This window comes from Tasmannia lanceolata, unplaced genomic scaffold, assembly GCF_043159265.1.
Source record: "Tasmannia lanceolata isolate RefF3 unplaced genomic scaffold, GAP_Taslan_0.1 ptg000037l, whole genome shotgun sequence".
Classification (NCBI taxonomy): Eukaryota; Viridiplantae; Streptophyta; class Magnoliopsida; order Canellales; family Winteraceae; genus Tasmannia; species Tasmannia lanceolata.
Window position 1 is genome coordinate 60,566,700 of NW_027518714.1, and position 24,388 is coordinate 60,591,087.

Here is a 24,388-nt window from a genome sequence, read left to right on the forward strand (position 1 = left end):
TACCATCCTATGCAGAGGCGGAGCCACATATAGCCTGAGGGGGGCCACGGCGCACCCCCCCCCTCAAAAGACCAATGTAGACAAACTACAAATGAGTTGCTTGGAACATCCAACTATATGGGTCCCACAACTAGCTCAACAAACATGGGGTGCCACATGTCCGTGATTTTTTTTTTAATGAGTGCCAGACCGTGATTTTGTTCTTGCATTAAGTTTCTGAACTTTTAAATAGTGTTCAGGGAAAAAGCAAATTTAGCCTTCTAACGGGCCTCAAGATTGTCTGCATCCTGAGCCTCTTTCACTTTCCCTTTATAAATAAGAGCATCAAAACTCTCAAAATAAAATAAAGCAAAGGCCCATCCCACAGCCTTTTTCTCTTGTTTTCTTGTTTTATCCTTCATTCTCTGTTTTCTACTCTTTTTCTTCTCTGAGAACGACGTACATACTCTTAGTCTCGTATCCTACGCCTGCAGATAGAAAAATCCCCACTGTCTGTCTTTACTTCTGACGCTTCTTGGGTGGGGTTGTTCAACGCCCCCATCAATATCTCTCCCTTTACATTTCAGTCCATTTTCCTTCATTTTCCATCCACGGCACGAACAACACCTTCTCCAGCACCTTCTGCGTTTCTTTCTCTCCCCCCCCCCCCCCCCCCCCCCTTTAAAAACCCTCACCTCCAAAATCACTCCTTATCTCTTCTCAGATCTAAAAACACCACAAAAATGGATCTGGGTCTTGTTCCTCTGCTTCTCCTCTCTCTCCTCTCATTCTCCAGTAAGTATTTTCTAATCCGAGACAAGAGAAAACATGGGTTTTTTTTCCTGTTTAATTTTATCTAACCCCTTTTTTTTCTCCGTGAACAGATGCAGAGATTTCGAGTAAAATGGGCATAAACTACGGCCAGCTAGGTAACAACCTACGCACTCCATCTCAATCCATTAATCTCATCAAAACCCTAAAAGCAGGCCGGGTCAAGATCTATGACACAAACCCTAATATCCTAAACCCTCTTTCCGGTACCAATCTCACAGTCTCTATCATGGTCCCAAATGAAATAATCTCCAACATTTCTTCAAGCCAATCTTTCTCGGACCAATGGGTCCGAACCAACGTGGTCCCATTCTACCCGAAAACCCGGATCCGAACCCTCCTTGTCGGAAACGAAATCCTCTCCGATTATTCCAACAACCAAACCTGGTTCAATCTAGTACCCGCAATGCGAACCATAAAAAAATCCCTCAAAACCCTAAACATTACAAAGATTAAAGTCAGTACCCCTATGGCCATGGACGTTCTCCAAGTCTCATTCCCACCTTCTAACGGAACGTTTCGGCCCGATATTTCCGAAACTGTGTTAAAACCCATGTTACAATTCCTAAACCGGACGAAATCATTTTTCTTCATCGATGTTTATCCTTATTTCGCCTGGGCTTCAAACCCTACCACTATTAATCTCGATTACGCTCTTTTTAAGGCCACCAATCTAACGTACACCGACCCAGGTAGCGGCTTAACCTACACCAATCTCCTAGATCAGCAGCTCGACGCGGTGGCTTACTCCATGGCTCGGCTCGGCTACCCAGCCATACGGGTCGCCATAGCCGAGACCGGTTGGCCCAACGCTGGTGATTTAGACCAAATTGGAGCGAATATTTACAACGCTGCCACTTATAACCGGAACCTAGCCCGGAAAATAACAGCTAAACCCCCGGCCGGAACCCCGGCTCGACCGGGCCGGGTCATTCCGACTTTTATTTTCTCTCTCTTCAATGAGAATTTAAAGCCCGGGCTGGGAACGGAACGGAACTGGGGGTTGTTGTATGCGAACGGAACGGAGGTTTATGAAATCGATCTGACCGGGAAAATGCCAGATACAGGCTACAGCCAGTTACCGGTGCCGACAAATAATGAGCCGTATAAGGGGAAGATATGGTGCGTGGCTTCGGCTAGTGGGAACGGCACGGCTCTGGGGGATGCTCTGACTTACGCGTGTGGGCAAGGGAACAGCACGTGCGAAGCGATTCAGCCTGGTAAAGAGTGTTATCAGCCGAATTCTTTGTCGGCTCACGCGAGCTACGCTTTTAACTCGTATTGGCAGCAGTTTCGGAATGTGGGTGGAAATTGCTATTTCAGTGGGCTCGCTGTTCAAACCACTAGAGACCCAAGTAAGTTGGACCCCATTTTTGGCATTTTCCACCATTTTTTCAGCCCCTTCTCGTATGTCTTTTCCTTTTGCCCATGTTTGGATTTCAAGAAAAAACATTTCTTATGGAAAATTTTTTATTAGTACAAAATTTTCTTGTCATGATTCACTGAGATTTTAATTTTTATATGGTGTAAGCCCTTATAGTCCCGTAGTTCTCAAAAAGTACTGTACGGATCACACTCTAGGATGATCCAAACCGTCCATGTGATGGGCTATGAAGTAAATAGGATGCCCAAAAAATCATTTCTATTGGATGATCCCAACCCTCCGATCCATAGAGGAACTGCATATTATGGGGACCTCTATAGATCGGACGGCTATCCTACGAAAATGGATTTTGGGGCACAACCTATTTACGTTGTTTTCAATCACATGGACGGTTTGGATCATCCTATAATGTGGTCCGTACAGTACTTCTTAAAAAACACAGGGCTATAAGGGCTTACAGTCTTACACCATATAAAATCTTTGATTCAGAAGGAAATGATATGATTATATAGTTTAGAGTTAAATTAAGGGAAGTGATATATCCGCCCCTTTGATCACCAGGAACACCCTGTCAGTGTTTGTGGCAGTTAGGGGCATTGAGTTCTTCTGACAAGAGTACTACAGCCCCACTTTAGACAATGATGCACTTACAGGGGTGTTCCTGGTGATCAAAAGGGGCGGCGGATATATCATTTCCCTAAGGCTATGTTCACTTGCGTTCCCTAGGAAGCAAATTCTTGGAAAATAGCCTCTTTTTCCTCGACAAGACCTTGACAAGACAGAATTCTGGTATTCACTTGCTTTCCAAGAAAAATAGAATTACACATGTGGATTATTTGTAAAAAAGCAAAAAATGACATGGAAAAGCACATTTTCCCACCCTTTTGGATTTCATTTCCGACCAAAAACACACGGATTTCGTTTCCTTGAAAAACTAGTGCAAAAGGAAGGGCAAGCAGTTTCCTTTTCCTGCGCAAGTGAACAGTCCAGGGAAATCTTTTCTTGCACAGATTCCCTGGATTTCTTTTCCTAATGCCACGTCAGATTCCCTGGAAACATTTTCTTTTCCTTTCCCCGGAAAACAAGGCTCTGTTCACTTCTTTTCCCTGGAAAGGAAAGGAAAGGATTTCATTTTCCTTTCCTTTCCAGGTGACGTGGCAGAAGGAAAAGGAATCCGGGGAAACTGTCAAGGAAAATATTTTATTTTCCTTGGAAAGCCTCTTTCCGATATATTTAATCGGAAACCAAATCTCGAGTAAAAGGAGAAAAGTCAATTTCCACGTCATTTTCAGCTTTTAAATAAGAAATTCCACATCTGATAATATTTTTCTCTGGAAAAGAAGTGAACACAGAAATTCTGTCTTATCAGGGAAAAAAAAAGGGTTGTTTTTCAAGAAAAAGAGCAGCAGGGAAAAGAAGTGAACATAGCCTAAATGAAAGAGAGATTATCATAAGAGGAATGCTAGACTCACATGCACCCTTGCAAAAAAGTGGTAAAAGGGCGCCTTGACTAAAAATTGAATAGGATTGCTTCAGGTCATCTTTTTTTTTTTTTTTAATGTAAAAATGTAGGAACTTTTAGAAATATTTTTCCTAACATTTCCAAAAAATTCTTGCAATCCAAACAGGGCTAATTAATGGATGGGTTCCTACCTCTTTTGTTTGTTTTTTCCCTCTGTTCGGGTGGCCGCCTGACTTTTTGTTATTATTTAATGTTTAGTGTTTATACATAAAATGGTTTGGAGGCCGCCCAGGTGATGAGGCGGCCGTCCAGGCCTTGGCCGTTTTTTACTTTTTGTTATTATTTAATGTTTAGTGCTTATGCATAAAATGGTTTTGATTGTTATGCATTCAAGTATTTGTATTTTATATAAAAAAAATGCACGATATTATGAAAATATATTAATATCTAAAAAAAAAAAAAAACGCCTGAAAATGCTTAGGCGGGCGCTGGGAGGTCAGTCAGCCGCCCAGCGCTTTTTAGAACATTGTCTTTTTCTGAATATAACTTCATTGGGGGAAAGACAAACAAAAGGGGGTGGAAATATCATTTCATTAACTTTTTTATTTTTGTTTATGGTCTATTTTGTTAAGTAATTATTCAAATTTTTATTTTTTTTCTAAATTTTAATTTTCTGCATTGTAGGTTATGGATCTTGCAAGTACCCAAGCTCAACCAACTAACGATGATACTGGGAAGAAGGAGATGATGATGACCTTTTCTTTCTGTACTTTTATTTATTTTTTGGATTTTGGGCGATATATCTGTTTAATCAGTTTTTATTTTTCATGGGTCATGGAGAAAATAGCATTTCTCCTAGTAAATTTTCTCCATGACCCATTTTCTTCCAGCTCCTAATTCGAAGATTTACAATGAAAATTACCATTTTTATATAGTGATTTGGGGCTATTTCATTTTTCGTTAAAATTGAAATATCATTTCTCTTCATATTCATATAGTTAGTGGAGAAATTGTACTGGGATAAAATGGTAAATGAATAATTTATTATAACGGCTATAAATTCAGAGATCGAACAGCCAACGGCTAGATTTTTATGTGGTTTGGAGATTTTTATGGCACCGTCCCATATATGTTCTATTGAACCTAACATGTACCATTTGATGTCCACTCATCTATTCTGATGCTTTTCACCTAGTTGTATTTATGTGACCCACCTTTTTGTCCTTTTAAGAGACAAAAGTCCCAACGTCTACCGACACTTGTTTTAGGGAGCTGATATTTCCTCACCTTCTTTTTACTACTCTCGCCCGCTTTTAGTATCTTTTATTAGATTACTAGTCCAAGGGGGGGTGTGGGAGGGGCAGAGGAAGGGGTGAATTTGTTATTTCTCTTGTATTATTAGAGAAGTGATATAGTCTCCCCCATTTCCTACTCTTTTACATTAGAGGGGGGACTGTTCCAAATAAGAAAGTGGGGAATACATCATTTCCCTTCAATCATCATTTTCTTCACCTTTTGTTGGTTTGCCAACTGTTATGGTTTATGGGCCCTACCAAAACATTGGTAGTCCACCTGTGTTTAGGGAAAGTAGAGGGTCTCAACAGGGTTGGTTTTCTTTCTCTGTCCTTCCCTTTGCTTCCCCTGTCCAGATGGGAGGGTTGGGATCATCATCCTATAGAAATGATTTTTGGAACTCAATCTATTTACATTTTGGCCCAACAAATGGACGGTTTGGATCATCCTATGGAGTGGGCCTTACAATACATTTTGAAAAAATTATGACTCACTCAAACCTGAGGGTTGCCCATCCAAAACCAAAGACAATTCTCACGAGTCACATCTGTCTACCTCAACCAACTCATTTCAATGTAGAAAGAAAACCCTTTGGCCGAAAGGGGGTCCCAAGACTCCCAACCAATGTTAAACTTGTGCAGCACTCTCCATCCCACTCGTTCCAATACCTTACTGCAATATAATACGCAAGAATATCATCTCCAATTTCAGAAAGGACAGGACACACATTAAAATGCTCTGCTTTTTCCCATGTGAAACTACTCAAAATGCTTTTACCCTGTCCCCTACTTCTCCCCCTTGTTATCATTTAACATAACTAGTAACATAACTAGAGAGAGTATAGAGGTCTCCCAACAAGAAAAACATCAGACAATTTCTTCATTTTGCTTCAACTAGTCTTGCCACCACCAAATCCCAATCATTTCACCTCAGTATCATCAAACCAATTTTGTTAGCTTTATGTCAAAGAATCCAATAATATGTTGAGCAGAACAAAAGAAAGCAATCGTGGAATTTGGAAACAAAGAGAGTTGTGGTTTCCAACAGCTATCAAATTGAATTAATAATAGCCCAAACTCTAGATTAACAGGGAGAACCTGTTTTTTCTTTTTCCTTTGTTTTCTATTTTACGAATCGAAGGAATTTAAAATCCTGGCGGGCCTCGTGGGTACACTTGATCAGAAATTCCCCAGGCTTCTCCTTGGCTGTATGGCATGTCACTTGTTAGGGAAGTGCCTTCGCTGGATTGCCATTGGTGTAGTGCTTGAGGGAGACTCATGTGGAAATCAGTGCCAAATCCATCTTCTTCATCAAAAAAGGTGGGTTTCCAGCCCTCTACAAGAGAGGACAGAGTGTTAACAACATGACTCATGTCAGGTCTCTGATAAGGTTCACGAACTGTACAGTGACCCGCGAGCTCTGCCACCTTGCAGATACTGGCATAGGACTCCTCATCAGGATTAAGAGTAGGATCCACAGCCTTCATGATGTTATCATTGTTGATTAGCACTCTTCTGAACCATGTGACCAGAAGAGTTCTGTCCTCTGGTTGAAAATCGTCTAATGCCTTTCTACCTGTGATCAGCTCCATTAGGATCACACCAAATGAGTAAACGTCTGCCTTGGTGGTCACCCTCCCAGTAGCTGCAAGGAAAAAAGATTGCAAGTTTAACAAGTTTATCGACAAGTAATTCTGTAAGAGTTACAAAAATGGATGGTACTCCAAAAAGGTTGAAACAAGGAGACAACTCACAAGATACAAACAAAACCCAATTCCATGGGAGAAGATTAAAGGACAATCTTACAAATTCCGAGACTGGATAAATCTACAAATTGTGGTCATCCATGACCAAAACCTGTAAATTTGAAAGCCTAGGCATATTCTAGAACATGAGTGATCTTGAAAAATTACAGAGATCACTTAACGCCAATTTAAAACATAATAAGGCCATGGCATGACCAAACATCTGCACAAAGATGTCAGAATCAATCACAATCTCAGAATGCAGTAGGATAATGCATGCGTGGTTCTATCAAACCTTAAATTCAGTAGAAACGAAGACATCATGTTGCATAAGTACGGATCCAAATGTTGGAATCAGACATGGGTATCAAGTGTCAGATTCGGCATACCTCCAAAAGAACAATTCGTGGATTCACCAAAATATTTTAATGGAATCTCAAATTTTAATTTTTTTCATATAATAATATGAAAATAACAAGTACGGTACTGAATTTTTTTTATAAGATACGTAGATATGATGTTTTATTTCCATTTAAGAAACTTACTATTAGGAAGGGTAAAACTCAAAAAATGAGGCAATTGTAAAGCTGTGCTAGTAGTATTTACAAAAAACAGATAGTGACTCAGAGAATCCTGAAGTATTTGGTGTCTGAGACGTGTCCGACATGGGTACTTCGCCCATTTAGAAGAGTCCATGTAACATGAAGACATCTTGACATGCTGAAGACCATTTTCCCAAAAATCGATACAGTAGGGCAAACTGTTGAAAAATTCAAACTGAATGACTAAAATTCCTTTGCAGGCTTACGCCTAGAAGTTTAACCCTTAGTATGCTAAGATATAACATGTTACACCTAGAGCTTGCATTATTCTGTTTTATTCCATGATTTTGGGTGGTTATGTGTAAGATGGAAAAGAACCATATGCAAGATAGTTCATGGTATGTTGTCTTCATTTGCAGTATGTATGTTTGCAGGCATCAAATGAACAAAAACTACAACCAAAGAGTGCTGAAATTGTGCTTACCACAATATTCGGGTGCAAGATATCCAAATGTTCCTGCCAATCGTGTCTCTACAGACTGGCAGTTAAACGTTATCTTCACCAAACAAAAAGTGATACATGAGAAATAAACAAGTAGAACGACGAAAAAAAAAGAGAGATTTCGGAAGACCCCCAAATGTAAATAGGGATGATAACAAGCAAGACCAAGAGTAGATGGTCAAGAAACATGCATCAACTATTCCCAAAACCAGCCAAAGGTGGAGAGAATAAAAAATGAAAAAAATAGGGCAAATGCACAATGACGCTCCTTTTTCAGTAGAAAAAACAGCTTCTAGCTCTGGACACAATTCGGAATGGATAAGTTGGACCGGAGGGGTGATAGATACATGGTTTCAGTTTTCAGTTTTGGTATGTGTTTTGGTAACGATGAAAATAGAAATATGTTGGTGTTAGATGAAAATTTTGGTGAAATCCTGTAATCATGAAAATGAAAGCATATGCAAATGGTGGACACTTAAGAAGCAACTTCAAAAAGTGCTTGAATAAGAATATACAACTCAAAAGCCATCACATAAGTAAAAAAACATCCATAATGGTTTAACAACCCCATCAGCAAAATTGAAAACATAGTGGCTTGTGTTGTTGTGCATGTCTAGTAATTTAGTACATACCATATTTCACATATAATTCATATAAATAATTTACATAATACATATACCATATTTCACATGCAATTCATATAAATATAATTATGTAATGTATGCTATGATAGTATACTACTAATAGATTCACGGTTTTGGTTTTGGTTTTGGTATGCATTTTGATTTCAGTATGTGTTTCAAGGGGATGCAAATGAAAATATTTTGGTCATTCCGTGTTAGTTTCGGTGGAAACTTAAAACCATGCTCAACCTAAGGGGGATAAATTCTATCTAAAGGCTCTATTTACTCAATGGCAGCCCTTTGGAATTCTCAGACCTGGCTTCAAAGCAAGTGCACTAATCTACATATCTAGAGGATTGACATGGGCTGCTCTAGGGATTCTTGCACTTGTGACTACTGAAAAATCAAGCCCACCAAAAAGATATTTATTTCCTTGGCTTGCAAGTGGATTTCTAATGTTTGTTTGACATGGATCGCTCTAGGGATTCTTACATTTGTGACTACTGAAAAATCAAGCCCACCAAAACGACATTTATTCCCTTGGCTTGCAAGTGGGTTTATAATGAATGTCATTTGGACTTGGCTTTTAGTTTAAAACATGAGTGCTGACTTTATGAGTTGTGTGCCCTCTTTATAGTTTAAAACATACTTTTCGAGCCCTCAACTCCAGTTTAGACCATATCAGTTAAGAAATAGGGTTTGAACTTGGTGCAATAACCTTGGAACCAGCGAGCAACAAACCACCAGGGCATATTTTCAAGAGGACTTCTTCATCGATATCCTAATTATGTTAATAATACTACTTTGTGGACCCTGCTCTTGGAAAACTGGATAAGTTGATTAGAAAGGCGTAGAGTAGTCCTTTAGAAGGGTTTCTAATATTTCTTGTGGTCCCGTGGACCTACATTCGATTCTGCCGAAAACCAAAAGGCCATCCACATACAATATGTGACCGGTTTTTGAGATTAAAGCTTTCCCAGCTGATGTAAGAAGAACAATAGATGTGGATTTCCTTCTTGTTTATCATGACTATGCTTGAAAAAAGCATTTATAATGTCATTCTGTAATCTGTATACTGTGTCACTTTAATTCTTGTTTATGCTATGCAGAAGTACCTTCCGAGGACTAGTTTATTGAACTTCTTTTTGAATGATAGTCTAGTTTATTGAACTTACTAAAACCCATCTTTGGCATGTTCTGATAAGTGAATATTAGTTCTCTTCAGTTTTATGCAATTCGGGACGTGTATTTGCAGTAGCCATTTGTGCCATTCTATTCAAATTATATGCATTTCAGGACCTGTATTTGCACTAACAATTTGTTCCCAACCTTTCCATTTAATGATAGTGAATATTTTATTTTGTTAAACATCTCTTCCTCTGGCACTACGGAAACACCTTATGCCAACCCAACAACTTAACACAACCACTTGTATGGGCATCTGTTTATTTCAACATGTTTTCATTTATTGACCAAACGCATAGGCATCTACTGTTATCTATGTTGCATGGATTCGGATTCACGTGTTGGGATCTGACACGGATTCGAGGTCTTGGATTCGGCAAGCCCCCAGAAGTTGGATTCGGATTCGGTAATTTTTAAATGAAATAAAATTTTAAACTTAAAAATTTAAGTGTGTGTGTGTGTGTGCGTGTGTGTGCGCGTGCGTGTCTATATATATATTCATGAAAATTTTGAGGGTGGAGGGTTGTTGTGAGTTTTGTATTAAGAGAGTCGAAGGAGGAAGGGGATCAATGTTCGAGGGTCGAGGCACTAGGGTTTTTATTAAAAGAGTACGGGTTGTGCTTGCGTATAAAAAAAAAGGTTAAGAAAACAACATTTAAAGGGAAAATATACAGAATTCGAATTTTAAAAGAGATAACGATCCTGAAATTGTGCTTACCACAATATTCGGGTGCAAGATATCCAAATGTTCCTGCCAATCGTGTCTCTACAGAGTACATCCCATCCGGAGCATGCTTAACCAACCCAAAGTCTGAAACTTTAGCCCTCATATCATCTCCTAAGAGTACATTCGAAGGCTTCAAATCTCTATGAATGAAGCTCTCTTGCGCCAAGCTGTGTAAATATTCAACCCCTCTAGCCACATCCAATGCTACTATAAGTCTTTGCTTCCAACTAAGAGGATCATAGCCATCCTCCTTGAAATCAAACAAATGTTGACCCAATGTTCCCTGAGGCATATACTCATAAACTAGTAATCTCTCATTCCCCTCGACACAATAACCTAAAAGAGCAACCAAATGTCGGTGTCTGACCTTACTGAGAACCTCAATTTCTGCTTGAAACTCGCTCATCCCTTTGTTACTAATCATAGCTGATTCCATCCTTTTCACTGCAATTGGTGTCCCATCAGGACGTCCGCCTTTATAGACGATGCCAAATCCTCCTCTACCTAATACATTATTTTCACTGAAATTGTCTGTGACCTGTCGAAGGTCACTGATTGAAAAGGACATGCTTTTAGCTCTAACCAATTTCATTTCGCTATGCCCATTCCTTCTCTCCCTATGTTTTTCATTCGTAAAGCCACCATTCCCATCCTTACCCTCCATTCCAATCTTGGCCATTCTCTTCCTATTCAGATGGCTCTGAAACAACTTGAATTTTGGGCCTACAAAAAATAAACCAATCAATACAATAATACCAGCCATAATCCCAAGAAGAATCTGAACAGGCCGCGGCAAGCTAGAGGATGAGGAAGTTTCATTTCTCTCAGAAGTTGATCCTGGGCTAGACCCACTGCTACCAGGAGGGGAATCACCACTTCCGCCTGGATTCGAATCTGTCCCAAGTAATGGATTACCTGACACCTTCACAGTCACATTTCCATGAAAATTAGGCACCTTTCCAGTAAGATTATTGTTGGAGACATCGAGGGTCTGCAATTGGGGCAAACCCGTCAAGCTGTCAGGAATTGGGCCTGTTAAACTGTTGTTGTTCAAGACCAAGCTCCTAAGAGAGCTTAGATTCGCAATGGTGGGCGAGATAGTCCCTACCAAATGCTGGCTTGCAAGATTGAGAACAGTGATGTTCTTCCCTTGCGTATCGCAGGACACGAACGACCACCCCTTGCAAGGGTCATTCCCTTTCCAGGCATCTGCAAGGTTCGACGGGTACCCTACGGCTTCCTCAATAGAAAGAAACACTGCCACCCTTGGATCACAAGGCCCCGGCTTAACATCGCAGAAATTATTATTTTCAATGCTTTTATCTATTAAAACCTCTGAAGAAAAGCTTGGGTAGGGGCCTTGGAACATGTTATTCCCCAAAGACACATTAGCTAATGTAGGAACTGAGAATAATGAATTGGGCAAAACTCCAGTCAAGCGATTGTCGCGAAGCTGAAGATCAAATAGCGATGTGCATTTCGAAAGATCTGGAATTGGGCCTGAGAAAGAATTGGCATGAAGCCATACCTGAGAGAGCTGGGTCATCGATCCAAGAACGTCGATGGGTCCAGAGAGCTTGGCATCAGAATGCTGGTTATTGAGCCAGAGATTTTGAATCCCTGATGTAGCAAACGAAGGCGGGATAACTCCAGTCAGATTGTTATAAGATAGCCTGATAGATTGAAGATTGGTTAATTTGCCAAAGAAATCCGGAATAGATCCAGTAACATTGGCATTGCTTGCGTAGAATGCTGTGAGGACGATCGAAGCTGAGAGATCCTCAGGAATGACCCATGAAGCCAAAGATGGGTTTTGGCTGATGCTAAAGGTTTGAAGGCTGGTTAGGCCGGAAAAGAAATTAGGAGGGATGGAGGTGAAATCATTGAAATCAAGATAAATTTTTTGGAGATTGGAAAGATCTGAAAGAGAAGGTAATGACCCAGATAACTTGTTGTTTTGAAACCCAAGTGATTTCAGAGAAGATAGCTTATTAAGATCAGGAGGAAGAGAGCCAGATAGAGATTTGGAAGCAAGATTAATAGACTCAACTCGACCATCATTATCACAATTTACACCAGACCAGTCACATGGTTCGGACCCTATCCAGCCCGGAGGTGAGATAAGCCCAGCAAGCTTTATCATAACAGAGGCATCATCAGAAAAAGTTTTGGTAGCTGAGAAAGATGGAGAGAAGAAATAGAAAAATGTGAGGAGGGTAATGTAGAGAGAGAAAGAGAAGAGAGGGTTGTTTTCTCTCATAGCCTCTGAGCTCTATGGGGGGTTTTAGAAATCAATGGAGATGAGAGAAGATGAAGAAATTGAGGAAGAAGGAGAAGAACAGCGTAGGGTTCGGAGTCTGTTGTAGAGAGGTTGTTGGGTTAATTTTCAAAATTTCCCTATTTTCAGGGTGAAAAGGCGTGGATTTAGCTGTGAGATTTCTAAAAAACCTTCTCAGTTTTGTTTGAAGAGGCCGTTTCCCCTGCGTCGCGACGCAGGTTCGTCGCCAACTCCCAGCCCTACGATCGATCGTGCGAACGGTTCAGATTTAAAATAGTTATTAGTAGGGCGTGCGTCGCGATGTAGGCTAACCGGCCTCTTGTTTGAAAACAGAGAATGAGATGCCTAAATTCTTGTTTTACATTCCGTAGAGATACTAAAAAGGGTGGGTGAAAGTTACAGGACAGCCCCCCTGTCACATATCAGCCGTTGATTTAGAGGCCTTTGATAACGCCTTCCATTTTTGGTTTCTAGCTCCATTTAAAGTCGAAAAGAGCCCTCTAATTAATAGAGTTGGTAGATTGGAAACTGACATGTTTTATAGCAGGGAACTGATATATTCGCCCCCTTTTATGTACTTGGTACAGCCCCTCTAGTGAATTTTTGGCTGAGTTTGGATTACTGGAATTAGAATCGGAATCAGCATCAGATTCCATTGCTATTCCAATCCCCCCTATAAAACAGAATGGCGATTCTGATTCTAATGTTTGAGAATGGGGATTCTGATTCTAATATTTGGGAAAGCACTACAATTCATAAGGAAATCCATCATGATTCCGATTCTAGTGTTTGGTACCGTTCAAATCAATGCCGGAATGGAATCAAATTTTTAATAAATTTTCTATATCATCCCAACCAATAAGATTTTCTGGTAAAGCTGAGGGGTTCACCATGGAAATACCTCCTTTTTTTTTTTAGTTGTTTGCACATAGATGCTAGAGATTCCACTTCGGCCCACCAATGCCAAGACAACTAGACCTGGCAAACGGGTGGGTCGGGCCGGGTTTCACCCCACCCGTATGGGTCCGGGTCATTCAGGCCGGGTCAACTAATAACCCGGAAATTTACGGGTCACAAATGGTTGACCCAGACCCACCCGTAGGGGCTAGGTGCACCCGTGGGTCACCCGTGTTTTTGGTAAATTTTTATTTTTTTCTGTTTTTTCAATTTTATAGGTATTTGCTAGCCACCTTCTCCAAAGGCTACTTCTCACCCATCATCTGCTGTTGTATGTGATGAGAGATTTGTCTTGTGAAAACTGGACAGGAAATTTGATTCCTCGAAAGGTGGCTAGCAATAGCAATAATAAAGTACCGAAAAAGAAGCTAGCAACAAGGAAAATTACGGAAAAAGGGCAATAAAGTAGAAAAATTATGAAAAAATGTACCTTGATAGGACAATTACGGAAAAACTACAAAGAAAATGTGTAGAAATATGACAATTACGAAAGAACTACACTCTAGTTGTCACGGCCGGGTGGACTGGCAGGTCGTTTTCAAACAGGTTACAAATGAGTGACCCGGACCCCGGAAAATACGGGCGGGCCAGGTCGACCCGCGGGTCCAGGTCACTTCTTGCCAGGTCTACAAACAACCCAAGTGATCAACATGAGTTTTGTGTTTTGTTTAGCAACCAAACAGTACTTATTGCTGATGTGGCACCCTAAAACCCCTAATAAAAAAGGTTAAAAACAGCAACCAAACAGACCTTAAATGAGGCCTGATGAAACATGGGTCTATGACCAACCGACCACGATTTTTGAAGGGCGACCAATGGATCCAATGTGTACATGGCACAAGCAGGGTAAAAAAAATGTCCATTGGAAGGAGTTTATCAGTCAGTCATTTTAACATTTTTCTGATAAATGAGATTATTTGTTTATGTATTTTTTTTTTCCTTTCACTACATCCCAAACAGCAATTGTAGATGATTTCATCATGCCCTTTTTTTTATATGTGGGCACTCTCTCCATTGTACACTCCTCACGGGCTGTTCAAATTCCCAAAAAAAAATATGTACTGAAATTCAAAGGAGTGCATATATCATAAAAGACTGCAAGAGAATATTTTCCCATTGTTATGTGCTTCAATTCAAAAATATAATAATTCTGAAAAGCTGAAACCAAGTTGAGATGAAGCAAATTACCCAACACATGGAGCTATTCTTGTAGAGAATGTTAGATAAAAAAAAGGGGTTAGGACCAATAGCAAATCCTGATTTGGCAAAAAAAACAGGAAACCAAGTTGAGATGAAGCAAATTACCCAACACATGGAGCTATTCTTGTAGAGAATGTTAGATAAAAAAAGGGATAGGACCAATAGCAAATCCTGATTTGGCAAAAAAAACAGGAAACCAAGTTGAGATGAAGCAAATTACCCAACACATGGAGCTATTCTTGTAGAGAATGTTAGATAAAAAAAGGGTTAGGACCAATAGCAAATCCTGATTTGGCAAAAAAAACAGGACGGCGAAAATCCGTATTTAATACGGTATTGGTTTAAAAAAAACGTAGTCAAAAAATGGAAACACAAGAAAATGAGGTTAGAAAAGGACTATTGGTGCACAATTTCAAGAACATAGAAGTAAGGGTGCAAATTTTCATGTGTATATCTCTTGTTTTTCTCCACACCTTCCTCTTTAGAAACTGTGTACAGTCGATTTCTAACAGATTCAATGGCTGGAAGTGTAAGCTCAATGTCGTCTGTCCACTCGCAGGGAACCCAAATATGAGCCATGCAGATTTGTCTCTGGAAATCCAACCATTGGCATTCTCAGAGGAAAAACACCACACATCAGAAGATTTATCTAGTGCTGTTAAAATCACTTATAACAAAGGGATTTATCTAACTGATACTAAAGAAGCTATCATTGACTAACTCATCTACAAAAAGAGAGTAAAACACTAAAATTGGCCAAGGAGAAAATAACTCTTTGTGATGTTCACTACACTGTATGATAATCCCATGAGGTCTGAACCACATTCAAGAACAGCATCGGCTTCTTAGTCGCTGAGCCTCTGCTGACTGGGAACTGTTGAAACATCAAAACCCGGTGGGATGAAAACGACATCATCCCATTTTGATGTAGAACTCTCCTGCAAACTTATTATTAGTTAGTGGAAGCACTTTTATCAGAAAGTGCATGGATGACAGAAATTCATAGTTGAAGCACTTACCTTCATCCCCTGTATTATTTCCTCGAGAACACAAACCTACAAGAGAGAGTCACAAAATGCATGAGAAGCTATCATTTCATGAGCTAAATCGAGGGCTATCCAAGTCTATACCTGAATGTCTCCCTTTTTGAAGGCGGGGTCTAAAGTCTTTTGTAGTTGAGAAGCTCTGAAAAGTGACATCTCTAGGTCCTCCTTGAATATGGAAAAATAATTTAGAAATAACAAGTCAAAACTAGCCAAAATGAGATGAGCAGGCATATTTATTACTCGGCTAACCTTTCTAAAGAAGAATGGACGATATCTCTTGTTCTGGCTCCTCAGGACCAAACTTTGAGACTGAAAATCACCATTGTAAAGATAAATGAAAATGTGGAGCCAAGCTTCGGTTGCAAATAAACATAACCATAGATAAGTTTGAGAATAATGAATAAATGCTAAGGAATGACAATGCCTTTCAAGCCGAGGTCATAAATTTATCCCATGCAGTTTAGTGAGAACAGACTATATACCAAACCATAAAGCATATAATATCACACAATAGGAATTGATCTAAACAGACAGCCATGTGACAATAAGTATGGAAAAATATGCATATTGGAAGGATATAAGGTAGTTGTCTTTGTATTTTAATTTAGTAAGCTCAAGGCCTTCCACCATCTCCTAAACGACAATAAATGTTACGATTTTTTGGTGTATGGCCTAGATGATTTTAAACTCTAGACCAAACACTCATAGATCTTTCGATCATATAAAATTAAAAAGTAACAATAAAAAAGATAAAAAAAAATTAATTCACATACCTCGAAGAAATTCGTGGGGATGGATTCTCATAATCCTTGTTTCTTCTCCCGTCCCCCTCTCAATTTCATGGGGCTGAAGGTGTAGGGGACTGCAAGCTCTAGCCAAGTGACATTTCATTTCCTATTCCTTCTCTCTAAAAAATCTCCGCCATAGATGTCAGATGAGATGGGAAGCTATGGTCCTCTCATTTCTTATTCATAGAGAGCTCAGAAGACTTTGGCTAGGAAATGACGTAATCTTAAATAATATGACTCATGGAATTATGAAATTCCTAAAATGCCCTCTAAGTACAAGGTAATAGCTCATAACACTATTCCCCTGGTAGTCTTTTCAAATCAAAGCTAGGATTTTAATCTTAGTCCTCCTAATTTCCTATATGCACATTGAAAGAACCTTATAGACTGTTTTGTAAGCTAAGTATGTTGCATGTCCTAAGTTTGTTGTGTAGCGCTACATCCTGGCATTGTAGTCTTTGTTCAATTTTGGTCTTTGCTTTGGTTGCTTGTTTATAAGGGCTGTGCTGGTGTGTTCCTTTTGTTTCCTTTTCTGTTTATTGCTGAATTCCATTAGGAAAAAAAAGAAACAAACATACATGATGAATATATTGGATACTTTTAATAAACAAGAGGCTATTTGAAACATATTAACACTTGAGATGGACCAAAAACTGACTATAATAAAGGACATCACAAGAAAAACTGGGAAGAACCTACAAAAAAGAGAGCCAGAGAAGATGAGTGGATGCTGAGTATAAGATGCTATGTGGTGTCTGTCCATACTATATAGTTGAGAGGATTAAGGGTTCTAAAGTCTTAACATAAAGAGCTTAGGAATGAAGACGATATAGTTGATTGGGAAGAGCTCACAAAAAAAAAAAAAGATACCAAAATGTGTTAGAATAACCTTGAACAACATTTTTCTGGTTGCACATTTTTAGAGCCTTGAAGACCAACAAAAAGATGACTAATTAAGCATCCTCACAGAACAATGTTTAACAAGAAAAGCAGATACTATTACTATTTCAAATATAAACTTAAACCCGGATAATAGAAAAGAACCAGTTGAATGGCCATTAAAAACCCACAAATAAACTAAGTTGAAAGTCAAAATGGAGGAGCATTAAATTCATAAAGGATTAAAAATGAGGAGTACAAGCATTCATAGAAGCTGTTTTTTGCTATTAAGATATAAGTTAAGTAAATTGTTGCTTTATTGGATGGGAGTAGTGTGCTAGATGATAACCTGAAAAACAGGAACTCCAGAAAAGCCCTGGTCAGAATCCCCCAATGTTTCCTTTGTCTGCCCAAAAAAAAAAGTCCATTAGAATTTAGAAGGTTTTGCTAGAGAATATCTTCGGCATGTGCACTTGAACTGGCATAAAATAAACAATCATATTATGCTACAGTTCCAAATTTCATTGCTAATGGAAGACAATTGTTGAAATAAAGACACCAATAAAGATAGGGAAATGATATTCTGCCTCCCTTTAATGACACTATTCTTTATTTACGTTTTTAATAAAATGATTCATGTGCCATTATCTGTTCTTTATGGTATGCTCATCAATAGTTGAACAAAAGAAAGCAATAAGAATATCGGGAGCCTCAAACTCTTTTCTTGCTAGAACAAATCTCCCTCAAACACCTTATGAGGTATGTGCCAGAGGAAAACTTGATGCAAGGTAAGATACTAGCCCAAGAGATGATAAATGAGATGAAATGCATCCCTTTAGCTACTTTTTAAAAAATATGGGCATTGCTTTCCTTCCAAAGGGTCCATATAGTAGCTAGAAGCACTACTTCCAAAGAATCCTTCTTTTTTATACCCTTTAGCTACATTTTTTAAAATATGGGCATTGCTTTCCTTCCAATGGGTCCATATAGTAGCTAGAAGCACTACTTCCAAAGAATCCTTCTTTTTATAGGCTAGAGCACAAAGACCAATTGTCAATAAGTTTAGCTGATACGGGAAATTACACAACACCCTGAACCTCCCGAGGATGCGGCTCCACACCTCTCTAGCAATCCTGCAGTGAATAAATAAATGGCCTACTGTCTCATCGGCCTTCACACATAAACACGGTGATTGACAATGAGGACCTTCGGAATACGCAGGTGATCTATCGTTAGGATTTTAATTTGGAAAGCAGTCAGCCGAACACACAGACTCTAGGCAGTGCTGGAATATTCCACACAAAGATCCATATGCGATGAAATTAAGCTAGGAGCAATATTGTGATAGAAGGACTTGACATTGAAAACCCCAGTGGAGTTTCACATCCAAACCTTTTGTCTATCAGTCTATCCTAGTCTTCTTGATGTAAAAAGTGTCAAGAATGTCCAAAAGAAGGGCAATCCGATCACTCTCTCTGCCAAAGGAATTCCACCTGAAATTAAGCTTCCACAAAGCCTGCTCCTCATCCCTCTCGAAACCATCTTGGACAAAAGCTTCTTTATTAGAGGTCATTGTGAAGAGACTCGGGGAAAAAAATCCATTAACGCCAACTCTTTCCCCTTTATACACTCTGTATCTGATGCCTTCAAGAAATAAATGATTTTGTCTTAGAATGTCCCTCCACACCATTAGGCTACAAAACCTGTAATTATCATAAGAAATCTAGTTACCAAAGCTGGCGCCATACTAACAATAACTCCGGTCCAAAGCCGGTGACTCCTCCAGAAGCCTCCACAACCACTTTCCAAGCAGGGCTTTATTAAGGCATCTCAAATTTCAGACTCCTAATCCTCCATATTTAATAGGTCTACATACCCCCTCCTAGGTATCAAGGTGAAACTTCCTCTTTTCTTCTGAGCAAAAGAAAGTTCCTCCGAATCTAATCGATATGCTTGATCACTCCAATCAAGCACCTAAAGAGAGAAAGGAAGCAGATAGGGATATTGGCTAGCACCACCTTAATCAGCATGATCCTCCACCCAAGCAACACCAAATTTCACTTCAAAGCAAATAATCCTCTTTCCACCCTTTCCACAATCAGACCTCTCATCAACTTCTTAGGCCTCTCCTCACAAAAGGGAAGACCTAGATATGTGGTCGGGAATTGATCTATAGAGCATCTAAGAAAGCCTGCTAGACTGTCACTCTCCTTCTCTGAGATATGAATACCGAGAAGTTCAGACTTCCAAAAATTAGACATTTGTCCTGTCACTACTTCATAGCACAATAGCACAACTTTTAACTTCAACACTTTATCGAGATCACCCTTGAGTATTGTCCGCTAACTGAAAGATGAGAGACTTCCACCCCTTAAGGCCTGATGTGGAATACTTCAATAAGGCCACTGCTTCTGCCTTAGTCTAGCATTCTACTAAGGGGTTTCAGCAACTACAAAAACAGGAAAGGGGAGACAAGATCTTCCTGCCTCAAACCTCATGAGGATTTAAAAAATCCTTTGAGAGATTCATTCACCATGATGGATAAGCACACGGAAGACATCTCATTGTCCAAGCTCACTACCTAGATCCAGATCACATCTGCCCCCACAGATAATCCAGACAATCTCATTCCGTTTTATCATAGGCCTTTTTCCATATAAAGTTTACACACTGTCTTTTCTCCCGGTCTTGGAATAATAATCTACTACCTCATTGGCTATCAAAGCACTATCCAGATTCTAATGCTCATGGATAAAATAGATTGTTTGTTAGAAATGAACTTATGCCAGACCTTCTCCAATCTGTAAGCCAAAACTTTAGCCACGAGACCTTAAAAAGGCACCCCAACAAACCGATTGGCTTGAAATCTGAAATTTCATATATAATATGTATGATATTTTAAAAAAATAATACTTTGGAGAAATGAAATATAGTTGCAGTTCAAGTGCTCTTTCCCTGGTATTCAGTAGGAAGGAAATGATAAGCCTAATTCCTTCATGTTTTGGTGTGTTCTTGTTCAAATCCAATGGTTTGCAATGAGATACCTAGATTGTAATCCTTTTATTTTGTTTTTTATCATTGATGTATTGGCTTTGGATTTGGCTAACATTTTTATTCTTTGTTTCTAATTAACATATTTTACTTGTTCAAAAAAAGAAATATTTTAAGAAAATTGGGGTTGAAAACTCATCATAGCACCTTGTACCAGGTTCAGTAGGCAAGGAGTGCATTGTGCATCATGCACGATACCGAGCTTCATAGAGTTTCTGGCAACCAAGGATTGTATTACAAAAAGGAATTTGAATATTTTCATGTGTATGGCAGACAAAATGTCACTCTTTTGAAGTAAATTGTAATGAAATAACTCGGATCCACTTAACAAATTCTTTTTCCTCTCTTTCGTTTTTATATATATATATATATATTATCTGTGTGTGTAGGACCATCTCCATAAAGTGTATGCTACCAAGCCTTTGAAGCAGACACCTATTTTTTTAACATCGTATAAGTATAGTTCCTACATTATTATTTCAGAAGCATATGTGGGACCAAAATAAAAATTGGAGCCCAAGAATTTCAAATACTACATTTTCCATACACAAATCATAGTGTCATTTTTCTTGAATGGCAAAGCATAATGTCATTATGAGCATAACTATAACAAAAATTGAAATGATGCTACCCTACTTCTCTTCTTAAGCTAAGAAACACTCACCTTAAGTGCATTCATGATCTGGCAAGACTCTGGTATGAGCCTAAATGCAACCCCATCCACCTTAAGTTGGAAAACCTGACATGCTCATAGAAGACGAAACATAGTATATAAAATGTGAAAAAACATCATTTCAGTTTAAAGAAGCGCATAAGAATATATATTTAGCTTTTTTGTACAGGGGTATTTTATATTAATAAGAATTTAAGATTAACTCTCACGAAGAGGACGGAAAACAAGATAAGTAATTAAAAACTAAGAACAAGCTAGAAGATCTCATTCAGTCCCTGCGAATCCGGGTGACAACGCAACTCGATGATGAGCGATGCCCACTTAGGTATGGGGGAACACAAAAGGTCATGGGCGTGGCTTGCACGCACAAAGACAACATAAGAGATCCTGCCACACTAAACAAAACTCACAGCACATATTTGGTCACAAATACAGATATAGCATCAAATTTCTAACAGAAGAAGAGAAAGGCGATCATTTGTTATATCTCCCATTTTCCCTACAATCAAATAAGATGTGTATAACACTTATTCATAGGTGCCCACATAACATTGGTCGCCCCTTCTACAAGATGACAAGAATTGGCCAAGAACTTATTACTATTATCATCTGTATTCCTTCCCCTAGCAGCAGGCAATTATATCAGACTGAGGATTCCTTTATGGAGATCTTCAACAAGTACATGTTCACCCCTCTCTTGGGCATCTATCGGCTAGTTATACCATGTTTTCTATCTGGCCAGGCTCTCCATGTCCTTAAACAAGATATTTGTACAAAATTTGTGAAATTTAGGATTGCAACTGTACAAACGGATTTCCATCGGTGTTTTTTTTTTTTTTTTGTGTGATTGGCATTTGAAAAGTGGGTGAAAGGTTCCCTAGTTTATTTCAAATATGGGACACCAATAGAGGTGAGGAGCAGCAGCTATAAATAAATGTCAGCAATGACATATCTTTAGTAAATTTTAATGATGATCGATAAATGATATATACTGATATTATGAGAGCAGTTCGAGAATAGATCCAAGCCATAGTTAAAACCCGGTTAACTCACAAGAAGATAATTGTTGCTACGCACATTTGCATCTCCTGTTGATGTCTTCACCTAGCATTAGCAGCATGTTCACATGAAATCTAAAAAATGAGGACAAATGCATTCTAGTATATAGGCTCCTAAACCCACAGTTAAGAACAAAGTCAATGTTGGAAACCCAACATGATATTTTGTGGCTTAGGGAACAAACTGTCATTTATTAGCTGTCGATTAGTAATCAGCGAGATCCCTTAAAAGGCACTTGGAACTTGTTGCACTTGTGTGTTTTCTAATCCGAAACCCAAAGTACTATTTTAGTATGTGTGTCATGTGTTTCTTAGATGCTAAGTGAACTACTGTTTTAGAACTAAGTGAGTCATCTCAAGGCTTGTTTTTTGCTATAATTATAATAGAAGCCATTGTGCAGAGAATTGCATGAGTGAGACAAGATAAATGTATAGACGGAGAGTTAATGTAGCTATAATTTTTTTGTGGTTGGATAAAAAAAGCCGAGTTGTTGAACCAACATGTCCATTTTGATTGCTTTATGCTTTAGTACTTCCATTTTGAATTCACTATAATTCTATAATCAAACTCAACTCATTACATACATTGAATTCAATCACACAAGAAAATTAGGGACACATATCCCGAATTACCTTATTCAAGGCAACAGCCACGACTTTCGAACCGCGCATACTCGGCTCCATACTCTTCATCTGGTCCAAAAGAGCTTCAGCATCCTCTCTCTTGAAACAGAACAACCCTAAAGATTTCCCAGACTTCACACCCGATACTAAAACAAATTCTTCTGCTGAGTTACTGAGAGCATACACGGGGACACCCGCAAGACGCTCTTCAATGGCTTCAATAGGCATGCCGCGGTTGAACCGTTCGATGGGCTTGAATTGGGTCTCATTTGGAGAAGAAATTCGGGCCCAAATAGCGTTTTTTGTAGAAGAAGAAGCTGGGTTTGGAGAGGGTGCGAAATGGGAAATACCAGTAAGAAATACACGTTTTGCTTGGTTCCCAAGATTTTCTAGGGCGAGTTCGAGGTGGGTTTTAGGAGATGAGGTGTTTGGGTTTGAGAAAGTGGAGGGTTGTGGTTGAATGGAGTCGAATACGTGTTGTATAAACCCTGAGAAATGCTTGTTTAGGTTGATGAAAGGTTGTTGTAGAATGGGTTTTTGTTCTTTCGGGTTTGGGGAGATTTCTACTGGCTTTAGCTTGAGAAACTGCATATTTATGCCGATGTAAGAGAGCTCGAGAGAGGGCTTTTATGGGCAGAAGGGGAGAGTTTAGGCTGTTGAGAGATAAGGGGAAAAAACAGGGGATATCGGACAGGGAAGCAAGCGGTGCTCGTAGTAGGGAAGTAACCTTTTCAGGGATTTTAAAAGGCCAAAAACCTGACCGGGCTCAACTCAAACCTAGGTTCAACCCGATTCCGGCTCGGGATTGGTTTGGCATTTTTCTCAAATTGGATTGGCCTGGGTTTGGGTTGGGAAAAGCCAAGCCAATTTAATTTAGGGATGGGTTAGGGTTGAAACCTTGGACAACCTGATCCAACCTGAACCCGACCCTTCCCCTATTTTTATTGCAATTTTAAAAAAAATTAGGGTAATTTTTTTGTATTTTTTTTTTATATTTTTGCCGCGGGTTAATATGAACTCAACTTACTCAAGCCAATTTTTTTATTTTTTATTTTTAAATTTGATTAGACGAGTTGGATTACGGCTGAGAAATTTAGAGGTGGATTGTCAAACCCAGCAGGTGCAACCCGATTTTGGCTTGGATTGGGTTGGCATTTTCTCGAGTTGGATTAGGTTGGGTTAGTGTTGGGAAAAGCCAAGCCAATTTAATATTGGGTTGGGTTAGGGTTGAAACCTCGGACAACCTGATCCATCCCAACCCTTTCCCTAATTTGATTGCGATTTTTAAAAAAAATTTAGGGAAATTTTTTTATAATTTTACCCCCAATTTAAAGAAAATGGATTAGACAAAGTTGGTTTAGGACTAAGATATTTAGAGGTGGATTGGGTTACTTGTAGTCAACGTTTTAAATTTCATTTTTGGTACCTATTTTGGACCCCACCGAAATTCGAAATTTCTGCGAAATCTGAAATTTTGGTCCGAAATTTGGTATTAAGCTTCGAAAGTTGGGACTGAAATTCCGAAATTTCAGCCTAAATTTTGTAACATTTTTTTTTTAAAT

The 24,388-nt window shown here is 39.1% G+C and overlaps 3 protein-coding genes across 3 annotated transcripts; 1 reads left to right on the plus strand and 2 right to left on the minus strand.

The window, feature by feature from the left end:
* The first annotated feature begins 334 nt into the window (after positions 1-334).
* Positions 335-4,588, plus strand: LOC143861810 (putative glucan endo-1,3-beta-glucosidase A6). The gene is made up of 3 exons (XM_077372746.1): positions 335-774; positions 864-2,165; positions 4,341-4,588. Exons 1-3 carry the CDS (start codon positions 723-725, stop codon positions 4,376-4,378), a joined length of 1,392 nt encoding a protein of 463 aa, XP_077228861.1. The 5' UTR covers positions 335-722; the 3' UTR covers positions 4,379-4,588.
* Positions 4,589-5,806: 1,218 nt separating this feature from the next.
* On the minus strand, positions 5,807-12,759 carry LOC143862383 (receptor-like kinase TMK4). The gene is made up of 2 exons (XM_077373421.1): positions 10,264-12,759; positions 5,807-6,593 (listed from the first exon to the last, which is right to left on the minus strand). The coding sequence occupies exons 1-2, from the start codon at positions 12,530-12,532 to the stop codon at positions 6,094-6,096; spliced, it is 2,769 nt and encodes a 922-aa protein (XP_077229536.1). The 5' UTR covers positions 12,533-12,759; the 3' UTR covers positions 5,807-6,093.
* A 2,369-nt stretch (positions 12,760-15,128) lies between these two features.
* On the minus strand, positions 15,129-23,559 carry TIC22-III (Tic22-like family protein). Its single transcript, XM_077373375.1, has 7 exons — positions 22,836-23,559; positions 21,136-21,210; positions 17,770-17,826; positions 16,003-16,062; positions 15,838-15,918; positions 15,727-15,762; positions 15,129-15,645 (listed from the first exon to the last, which is right to left on the minus strand). The coding sequence occupies exons 1-7, from the start codon at positions 23,415-23,417 to the stop codon at positions 15,553-15,555; spliced, it is 984 nt and encodes a 327-aa protein (XP_077229490.1). The 5' UTR covers positions 23,418-23,559; the 3' UTR covers positions 15,129-15,552.
* Positions 23,560-24,388: the final 829 nt, after the last annotated feature.